General features: G+C 37.0%; 1 protein-coding gene across 1 annotated transcript in view; it reads left to right on the top strand.

The window, feature by feature from the left end:
• The first annotated feature begins 1,554 nt into the window (after nucleotides 1-1,554).
• Nucleotides 1,555-11,736, top strand: part of C10H1orf185 (chromosome 10 C1orf185 homolog) — a 29,327-nt gene continuing 19,145 nt past the window's right edge. The window contains exons 1-2 of the mRNA XM_072722472.1: nucleotides 1,555-1,558; nucleotides 2,764-2,869. Coding sequence (XP_072578573.1) covers nucleotides 1,555-1,558; nucleotides 2,764-2,869 — 110 coding nt within the window. The remainder of the gene's footprint in view (nucleotides 1,559-2,763; nucleotides 2,870-11,736) is intronic.

Here is an 11,736-nt window from a genome sequence, read left to right as displayed (position 1 = left end):
TAAGGCGGGTGCAGCCCAAAATAGAGCCAGTCCTGCTCTGCTCGTCCAGGGGTAAGGGATTTTGTTAAATTTCCTGAGTCCCACAGTAATTAGATGAGTTTCTCAGTGTTATCTTTCATCTCATTAATTGTGTTCGATGAATTTATCTTAAAATTTTTGAATTTTTACTTTTCCAAGATTCCGTCTTGGTCTCCTATTAGTGGTTCAGGAACCCCTTCCCTCAGAGCTTTTGTTAATGTAGTAGAGTCATTCACAGCACCAGAGGATGATTCAGTCAAGGTCTTGTCTCAGTGATATTCTCTGCTTCTAGCTAATTCTCGCTTCCAGATCTCAGTGCTTCATATGCCTGTGGTTTTAGCCTCTACTTACTTATCTGTTGCTTTTATTTTACTTTTTTGTCCATAGAAATCTTTCTCTTTTTTCGCCCAAAGTTTTATTTAAGTAATTGTTGCACCTTATGTGAGGGCTCAGATTTATGACCCTGAGATCAAGAGTCACATGCTCTTCCGACTGAGCGGGCCAGGTGACCCTAGAAATTTTTCTTATAATTGAGTAGAACTATGTCTTTTTAAACTTTTAAAAATACATATTTTATGTATCTTGCTTGCTTGCTTGCTTGATTTATTTGAGAGAGAGAGCGCGAAAGAGAGCACACAAGCCTGGGGCGTGGGGTGGGGGGGCAGAAAGGGAGAGGGAAAGGCAGACTCCTTGCTAGGCAGGGAGCCCCTTGTGGGGCTTGATCCCAGGACCCTGGGATCATGACCTGAACCAAAGGCAGATGCTTAACTGACTGAGCCACCCAGGTGCCCTACTTATCTTGCTTTTATCGATGAACACTATCTGATATTTCATTATACAACTATGCCAGTGATTCTCAACTGGGGGCAGTTTTGCCCCTCAAAATACATTTGCCCGGAGACATCTTTGGTACAATGCACAAGACAATTCCTACAACAAATTATCTGATCCAGAAGATCAATGATATTGAAGTTGAGAAACTCTGCACTAAATAATTAAAGAATATGATATTTTTCATATGTAACATCATCATTACCTATTTAGTTGCCTTACTCATGTGCACTTAGAGGGTTTTTTTTTTTTTTTGTATTATAAGTATCACTTTGATTAATAGCCTTCTATACCTTTTTGTATAATTCCCAAATGTAGACATTTTCTGAACCCAAAGAAAACTAAGATTTGAGAGGCACCATCTTGGAAGCTGGAAATTACTTAGGAAACAAAAAAAGTATGGGAACAACAAAGTTTTTATCATTATATTTTTAGTGGAACTTATAATATGTTCATATATAAAGATCTCCCATTAGTTTTATTTTTTAACATTTTATTTTATTCCAGTTAGCTAACATACAGTGTAATATTAGTTTCAAGTGTACAATTTAGGATTCAACATTTCTATGCAACACCTGGTGCTCATCACAAGCTCACTCATTAATCCCTATCATCTATTTAACCCATCCCCCCCACCCACCTCCCCTGTGGTAATCATTTTAAACCCTTTTTTCCCAGGTAATATGCAATTGACCCTTAAACAACATGGGTTTGAACTGTGCAGGTCCACTTCTATGCAGATGATTTTCAATATAGTATAGGACTATTAATGTATTTTCTCCTTCCTATGATTTTCTTAATAACATTTTCTTTTCTCTAGCTTATTTATTGTAAGACTGCAAAATATGTGTTACTCGACTATGTTATTGGTAAGGCTTCCAGTCAACAGTAGGCTATTGTTTATATATGTATATATGTAAGTAGTTAAGTTTTGAGGGAGTCAAAAGTTCTATGTGGATATATAGCTGCACAGGTTGGCGCCCCTAATCCTCATGTTGTTTAAGGGTCAGCTGTACTCCTAAATTGTTTCAAGGCCCTTCATGTTCTATACAGCTTTCTTTGAAAGCTTCCTACAGCCTGCTTAATGGTTAGGTATCACATTTCAGAATCTTATGGAGTACTTGACCAATTTGACTGTAACTACCTCTTGCATCCTTTATTTTTTTTTAAAGATTTTGATTCTTTTCAATACATACAAGTATTAATGATGATTGGTAGTAGGGAAAAGATAATAGAAAAAAAAGAGAACTGGCTTTAATCTGCTGCCTAATCTTAGTTCAAGTGCTTCTCTTACCTAGACCTCAGTTTTATTATCTGTAAAATGAAGAAGCTATACCATATAATTCCTATAGGCTTTTCTAATTATAAACCTGTGATATGCTATTTTATGCTACTTCTATTTAGCTTTTGGCCATGATTATCTATTGTTCCTGGGATAAAATAGAGATAAAACAAAGATTTCTAAAATATTTTAAAGTTCCTTATATTCTTTATTACCTTCCATCTGCCTTCTTATAGTGATTGACAATACAAATTTGAAAATGAAAAGTGTCTTCTGTTGAAGGACTGTGAAGAATGATACTGGAAAAATAAGAATTTAGAGGTAGACTGGGAAAGGAGAAAGCTAGATAAGAAAAAAAAGAGGTGACAGCTGTACAAAAACAAACAAAAACTAGGTATCAAATCTAGGCAAGGTCAGATCCCTAATCACCATGAGGCCCTGTGTAATTCTCAAATTCAGAGTCTTAAAATTTGTTAGAATTGCACAGGACCCTAGAATTCGGGTCTCCCAACTTTCTGGTTAATGTCTTAACACTACGCTATGTAATATCATTTAAATTATTATGTCACTTAGTTTTACCTTGAGAGTGAAGATACATGCATGAAATAATCTTTTATAATTTATTTGTATAGGTTTTTTTAACCACTTAACTTATTTTCTGGCTGCTGGTGCTGTTACTTTGGGAATTGGTTTCTTTGCTTTGGCATCAGCTTTGTGGTTTCTGATTTGCAAACGAAGGTAAGGTTTGTTAGAATGTTTAACTTTTTTTTCCTTTTTAAAATTCAAATGAAAGGCTTTTTCACTTGGTATTAAATAACTATAACAGCATTGTTTCTATAATTTGAGGTTTGGTTATAGACCCTTTGATTGAGGAGGAAAAGCTTTACATGTTTAAAATAGCCTGAAAAGATAACTCCTACTAGTATAATAGTCTACTTGAGTAGTGTAATAGCAATATTCATGCATTACAATTTTAAGGAATAATTAGATATATTTTATTCTCTGGAAGACATGGATTCAAATTATAAGGCTAGAAATTTTTAAATTTTTTTATTTTTAATTTAGAGGTTAAAAACATTACAGAGATAGAAAGACTCTCTTTCTTTAGGAGATACTCAAGAGAAGAGCTGACAAAATGCTCTGGTATAGTCTAAATATAGTCTTTTGCCAGGGACAGAAAACCCTAAATTTGGTGGTTTTGATTATTTAGTTCAGTATTGTTTTGTTTGGTGTTTAAAAATGTAAATTGTAACATGTTCTTGCACACACTCCTCCAGTATTCCCTTATCTCAGCAAATGAATACATAATATAATATCTGTTCACTTGCACAAGTCCGAAAACTGGAAATTACTCACTTATTCATTCTTTTTAACAAATATTTATTGGTGCCTACCATTGTTCTAGGTACCAAGGATACAACTGTGAACAAGTCAGACAGGGTTTCTGTTCATAGACTGGCAGTGCCACTGGGAGGAGACAGATAATGAAAAATAAAGTGGTCGAAGAATGTCTCTTCAAGCGGGCAGTATTTAATCCAAGATCAGAGTTAAAAGAAGTAGCAAAACATGTGAAGACTTTGTCAAAGAGCTCTCTAAGCTGAAGGGATAGCAAAGATCCCCACATCGGAATGTTCGTGGTATTGTTCAGTAAAAAGAAAGAAAGCTAGTGTATATAGAGTGTAGTGAGTGAGGGAAATAATGAAGAGATTGAAGATGTAGATAGGGGCCAGATCACATAGGATGTTGTAGGCTAGAATGTAGACTTTGGATTTCATTATTTATGCCATTATAAAGTTTAAAGTAGGGTAATGACATTATCAGCATAATAATGGTTAATATTGAGTACTTACTACTACATACTAGGCACTATTCTAAGTGCTTTATATATGATCTCATTTAGACTTCATAACCACCCCATGTGGTAGCAGTAATATTATCTCCCTTTTAAGGATACTATATCATCACCCATTGGGGATTTGCATTTTTATAACATTTTAAAATTTGATATATAATTTATAATGCAATAAAGTACATAGATTTTAGATGTACGATGATGAATTTCAGCAAATATATTCCCATGTAATCACAACCCCAGTAAAGGTATACAATTTTCCATCACCCTGGAAAGTTCCCTCATGCTACTTTCCAGGCATCACTCCCTACCTCCCACTCAGAGGCAATCTTTATTCTGATTTTTTTTTATTCTGATTTTCATTACCATAGATTAATTTTGCCTAGTCTTGAATTTCATGTAAATGGAACCATATGGACTTTTTTATGTCTGCTTTTTTGACTTAACATAATATTTTTTAGATTCATTCATGTCATTGCATTTATCTCTATTTCATTCTTTTTATTGATTTTTAATCATTGTATAAAAATACCTCAGTTTATTCTTTTAATGGACAGTTGGGTCATTTTCAGTTTTTAGTTATTAGGAGTAAGGCTGCTATGAATGTTCTTGTATAAATCTTTTTGTACATTGCTTTCACTTCTCTTGGGTAAATACCTAAGAGTAGAATTGCTGATCATATGGTTAACTTTGTAGCAAATTGCTAAACAGTTTGCCAACATGGGTACTCCCAACGTACTCCCACCAGCAATCTATGAGAGTTCTAATTCATATTTTTAAAAGATTTTCCCCACTTCTCTGTGAAGCCTGAATTTTAGTTGAGCAAGAGTGAAAGCAGGGAATGTTAGGAGGCTATTACATAGTCCAGGTCAGAGATGATAGTGTCTTGGACTAATATGGAAGTAAAAGAGATGAAAAGAAGAGATTGGATTTAGGGTGTGTTTTGCAGGTAAAGTTAGCAGGGCTTGTTGATGGATTGGATTTGGTAAGGAAAGATAAGTGAAATGGCAGAATTAATACTAACACCTCCATTTCTACCATGAGCAGCTGAGTAGTTGATCTTGCCATTTGCTGAGATGAGAAGATGATTAGAGAGGGGAGCATGTGGAGGAAATAGTGATAAACTAGGAGTTGCATTTTTTTTTATGATAGTCTCACAGAGAGAGAGAGAGGCAGAGACATAGGCAGAGGGAGAAGCAGGCTCCATGCACCGGGAGCCCAACGTGGGATTCGATCCCGGGTCTCCAGGATTGCGCCCTGGGCCAAAGGCAGGCACCAAACCGCTGAGCCACCCAGGGATCCCTAGGAGTTGCATTTTAGATGTAAGCTTGAAAGTCTATTGAAATCCATTAGAAATGTCAAATACTCAGATGTACATGTAGGAACTTTGGGAGAGAATTCAAGCCTGAAGATTTTGGATATCAATGTATAGAGGGTATCTATGGCCATAGAACTAGGTGAGACTAATGAGGGAGTTAGAACCTAAGACTATGTCCTTCCAACATGAAAAATCTAGCAAATGAATAGGAAGAATCAATGTCTGAGAAGAAAAAGCAGAAAGGTACACTGTCAAGGGTGGCAAGATTAGAAAATGTTTCCGGGAGTAATGGGAAGATGGCGGAGTAGGAGGACCCTAAGCTCACCCTGTCCCGTGTTTATAACTGGATATCACTTACATCCAAGTCAATAAACCAGAGAGTGACCTGAAGACTAGCAGAACAAACTCCACAATTAAATGTAAAGAAGCTGCATGGAAAGAGGTTAGAAAGAGCAGAAACTGTGGTCAGGAGCTGCCCATAGGAGGGAGAGAGCTGCAGTCTTAGAGAGGGTAAAACACCAGGAATCCCACACGGAGAAAACAAATCTCTATAACCTCTGGCCCTGAAAACCAAAGCGGCTGAATTCTGTGAGTTGTATAACCAGCAGGACGTGGAGCCTACAGTTTTGAAAGAAGGCTAGTGAGAGCCCTTAAAGAGTCCTCACCCTTAAAGATAAGAGCCCAAGGAAAGGCAACATAGAAGTGACAGTTTGCAGAACTGAGGGAGATCTGTTTATACTGATTTCAGAGAGTGTTGGAAGATTTCTCTGGAAACAAAGGAGCTGGCAGGTGCCATTTTCCTCTCCTGACCCCCAACATAAACACGAAATCACCTGCAGGAGGTGGTACTGTGTCTTGCCCACGAGTTCTCCTGAGGACTCAACAACTCCAAGCCTGCTGGACTTAGCCCTGGGCTCAGTGCAATTTTTGTTGACACTGTCAATGCTGTACCTACCCAGTGCTTCTACATGTTGTGCCCTCACAGCCACCACACTTTGGGGGGTCCAGCCTAGGACTAGTGGGTCAATGCAAATTTTACTAACACTTCATGTGTCCAGCCCAGACACCAAGTGCCCCTGATGGCCACCACCACCCTCATATGCCATACCCTGGCAGCCACTTGGCTTTGGGAGGTCTGGCTTAGGACTAGGGGTTCAGTGCAAATTTTGCTAACACCACTGCCCCACCCCCAAGCCCTTCTGCTGTCACACCCCCTCAGAGCTGGCCTACCTGGATCTCACTAACATAGAAAGCAAGCATAGCCCACAACAGGCAAAGAGTCAGTGCAGATGTCTAGACTGAAATGAAAAGTGACTCAGACACCATACCAGGATGCAAGCAACACACATAAGAGACTCCTCTGAAGAACCAGGTTCTAGTAAATAGGGGGCACTGCACTGCAGAGCACTACAGGACCTCTTCTTTGTAAAACCACTACTTTCAAGAACAGAACATACAGCTGACTTTCATAACACACAGAAATGGGCATAGAGAGGTAGACAAATGAGACAGAGTCCCAAATGAAAGACAAGACAAAATCACAGCAGGATATCTAAGAGAAAGAGAAATAAGTAATATGCCTGATACAGAATTTAAAGTAATGATCATAAAGATACTCTCTGGACTTCAGAAAAGGGTGGAGGACATCGGTAAGAATCTTGACAAAAACATAAAAAATTACATATCAGAGATGAAGAACTCAATAAATGAAATTAAAAATATAATAGATGTAATAAATAGTACACTACAGGAAGCAGAGGAATGTATCAGTGACCTGGAGGATAGAATAATGGAAAACAAGCTGAATTGGTAAGAGACAAATACTACATAATGAGAATAGACTTCTTTCTTTTTTTTTAAGATTTTATTTATTTATCCATGAGAGACACAGAGAGATGCAGAGAGAGAGGCAGAGACACTAGCAGAAGGAGAAGCAGGCTCCATGCAAGAAGCCCAATGTGGGACTCGATCCCGGGTCTCCAGGATCATGACCTGGGCTGAAGGCAGAGCTAAACAGCTGAGCCACCTGGGATGCCCCAAGAATAGACTTACAGAACTCAGTGGGTCCTTCAAGCATAATAACATGTTAGAGGGATACCAGAAAGAGAAGAGAGAGAAAGGGAGGCAGAAAATGTATTTTCAGAAATAATAGCTAAAAAATTCCCAAATCTGGGGAGAGAAACAGAGATCCAGATACAGGAGGCACAGAGACTCCCAAAACTTCAATCAAGAAAGTCCACACCAAAAGACTAAGTAATTAAAATGACAAAAAAAATGATAAAGAATTTTAAAGATATCAAGAGAAAAGAAGACAGTTACATATACAGGAAACCTTATAAAGATATCAGCTGATTTTTCAGCAGAAATTTTTCAGGCCATAAGAGAATAGTGTGATGTATTCAAAGTGCAGAAAGGGAAAATTCTGCAGCCAAGAACACTTTACCCAGCAAGTCTATCATTCAGAATAGAAGGAGAGATAAAGAGTTTCCCAGACAAAAGTTAAAAGAACTCATGGCCACTAAACCAACTCTACAAGGAAGGTTAAGGATTTAATGGACTCTGCGATGGAAAACAAAAGCCATAAGTAAGAGTAAGAAAAATAAGAATCACGAAATAAAAGGTATAAAAATGATTCCAAATATCTAAATTGTAGAGGGGAGAGAAGTAAAGAATGACTTTAAAAATAAGTGACCATCAGCTTAATATGGACTACTATATGTAAAAGATGTTAAATATTAACCGAATGGTAACCACAAATCAAAAAACAGTAATAGATATGCAAAAAATACAGAGTAAGGAACCCAAGTATATCACTGAAAATCCCCCAGCCAACCATGAAGGAGAGAAAGAAAAGAATCAGAGAAAAACTATAAAAACAACCACTAAAGTAACAAAATGACAATAAATATATATATATATCTATCAATAACTACTTTGAATGTAAATGGACTAAACACTCTAGTCAAAAGACATAGGGTGCAAGAGTGGATAAAAAAACACAAGACCCAACTATAGGCTTCTTACACGAGACTCATTAGAGACTTAAAGACACCTGCAGATTGAAAGTGAGGAGATGGAGAAATATTAATCGTACAAATAGTTGTCAAAAGAAAGCCAGAATAGCAATACTTTTATTGGACAAATAGATATTAAAGTCTGTAAAAAGAAACAAAGGACACTATATAATAATAAACAGAACAACCCAACAAGAAGATAAAATGATTGCAAATATTATTTACACATCCAATAGTGGAGCACCCAAATACATAAAACAGTTAATAACAAGCATAAAGGAAATATTCAATAGTAATACAATAATAGTAGGGGACTTTAACACTCCCCTTACATCAATGGACAGACATTCCAAACAGAAAATCAGCAAGGAAACAATGACTTTGAATAATACACTGGACTAGATGGATTTAACGGATATATTCAAAACATTCCATCCTAAAGCAGCAGAATACACATTCTTTTCAAGTACACATGGAACACTCTCCAGAATAGATCACATATTAAGGCACAAAATAAACCTCAAGAAATTAAAAAAGATCAAAGCCATACCATGCATCTTTTCTCACCACAATATTATGAAATTAGAAATCAACCACAAGAAAAAATCTGGAAAGACCATAAATACATGGAGGCTAAATAACATGCTACTAAACAATGGGTGGGTCAACCGCGAAATAAACAAAATTAAAAAGTACATGGAAACAAACAAAAATGAAAATACAATAGTCCAAAATCTTTGGGATCCAGCCAAAGAATTATTTTTAAATTTATTTTTATTTTTTAGAGCTGGAGAGAGAAAATGAGAGCAGGGGAAGAGGGAGAGGGAAAAATTTTTTTTGTATATTTTTATATTGGAGTTCAATTTGCCAACATATAGCATAACACCCAGTGCTCATTCCATCAAGTCCCCCTCTCAGTGCCTGCCACCCAGTCACCCCATCCCCCTGCCCACCTCCCTTTCCACCACCCCTTGTTTGTTTCCCAGAGTTAGGAGTCTCTCATGTTCTGTCACCCTCACTGATATTTCCCACTCATTTTCTCTCTTTTTCCCTTTATTCCCTTTCACTATTTTTTATATTCCCCAAATGAATGAGACCATATAACGTTTGTCATTTTCTGATTGACTTCACTCAGCATAATACCCACCAGTTCTATCCACATTGAAGCAAATGGTGGGTATTCATCATTTCTTATGGCTGAGTAATATTCCATTGTGTATACAGACCATATCTTCTTTATCCATTCATCTTTTGATGGACACTGAGGCTCCTTCCACAGTTTGGCTATTGTGGACATTGCTGCTATAAACACTGGGGTGCAGGTGCCCTGCCTATTCACTGCATCTGTATCTTTGGGGTAAATCCCCAGTAGTGCAATTGCTGGGTCATAGGGCAGTTCTATTTTTAAGAGATGGAAAATCTTAAGCAGGCTCCACACCTAGCACAGAGTCTGATGTGGACTCAATCTTATGACCCTGAGATCATGACCTGAGCCAAAGCCAAAAGTTGGATACCTAACAGACTGGGCCACCCAGGCACCCCCCTGCCCCCAACAAAAGCAATTCTAAGAGGGAAATTTATAGCAGTATAGGCCTACCTCATGAGTAGAAAAATCTTAAACCAAACCCTAGACCTAAAGAAGCTAGAGAAAGAACAAACAAAACCTAAAAGGTTTTGCAGAATAAAGGAAATAATAAAGATTAGACCAGAAATAAATTATGTAGAAACTTAAAAAAAATAGAACAGCAGATCAATGAAGCCAATGAAGCCAGGAGCTGATTCTTTGAAAAGATCAACAAAATGGATAAACCTCTAGCCAGACTCATGAGAGAGAGAGAGAGAGAGAGAGAGAGAGAGAGAGTATGTGAAAGGACTCCAATGAACAAAATCACCCATGAAAGGAGAAATAACAACTAACATCCTAGAAATACAAATAGTTTTAAGAGAATATTATGAAAAACTGTATGCCAAAAATTAGACAACCTAAAAGAAATGGATAAATTCAGAGAAATATAATCTATGAAAACAGAAACAGGAAGAAACAGAAAATTTGAACAGACCTATTACCAGCAAGACGATTGAATCAGTCATCAAAAAACTCCCAACAAACAGCAGTCCAGGGCCAGATGGTTCACAGGTGAATGCTACCAAACGAAGAAGAGTTAATACCTATTCTACTAAAACCATTCTAAAACATAGAAGAAAAACTTCTAAATTTATTCTGTGAGGCCAGAATTATCCTGATACCAAAACCACATCAGAGATGAACATTGATGCAAAAATCTCAACAGGGATCCCTGGGTGGCGCAGCGGTTTAGCGCCTGTCTTTGGCCCAGGACGCGATCCTGGAGACCCGGGATCGGGTCCCACGTCAGGCTCCCGGTGCATGGAGCCTGCTTCTCCCTCTGCCTGTGTCTCTGCCTCTCTCTCTCTTTCTCTCTCTCTCTGTGTGTGACTATCATAAATAAATAATAATAAAAAAAATCTCAACAAAATACTAGCAAACAGAATCCAACAATACATTATAAAAATCATTCACCACAACCAAGTGGGATTTATTCCTGGGATGCAAGTGTGGTTCACACTTATTATTATTATTCACAAAATAATCAATGTGATACATCCCATCAATAAAAGAAAGAATAAACAGTGTAATCACCTCAATAGATGCAGAAAAAGCATTTGACACAGTACAACATTCATTCATGATAAAAACCCTAAAAAAATAGGTTTAGAGGGGACATACCTCAGTCTAATATAATAAAGGCCATACATGAAGAGCCCACAGCTATTATGATCCTCAGTGGAAACACAGAGCTTTCCCCTAAGGTCAGAAACAATACAAGAATGTCCACTCTTACTACTTTTATTCAACATAGTACCAGAAGTCCTAGCCAAAGCAATCAGACAACAAAAATAAATAAAAGACATCTAAATTGGAAAGGAAGAAGTAAAACTCGCACTTATTTGCAGTTGATATGATACTATATATAGAAAATCCTAAAGACTCCACCAAAAAACTACCAGAACTGATAAATGAATTTAATAAAGTCACAGGATACAAAATCAATATGCAGAAATCTGTTGAATTTGTATACACTAATAATGAAACAGCAGAAAGAGAAATTAAGAAAAGAGTCCCGTTTACAATCTCACCAAAAATAATAATATACCTAGGAATCAACAAAGAGGTGAAAGACTTCTACTCTGGAAACTATAAAATATTGATGGAAGAAATTAAAGAGACAAATGAAAAGACATTCCATGTTCATTGCTTAGAAGAACAATTACTGTTAAAATGTCCATACAACCCAAAGTAATCAGATTTAATGCAATTCCTATCAAAACACCAACAACATCTTTCACAGAAATAGAACAAAAAATCATAAAATTTATATGGGACCACAAAAGACCCTGAGTA

The sequence above is a fragment of the Vulpes vulpes genome, chromosome 10, assembly GCF_048418805.1.
Source record: "Vulpes vulpes isolate BD-2025 chromosome 10, VulVul3, whole genome shotgun sequence".
Taxonomy (NCBI): Eukaryota; Metazoa; Chordata; class Mammalia; order Carnivora; family Canidae; genus Vulpes; species Vulpes vulpes.
This window is presented reverse-complemented; position numbering and strand designations above follow the sequence as displayed.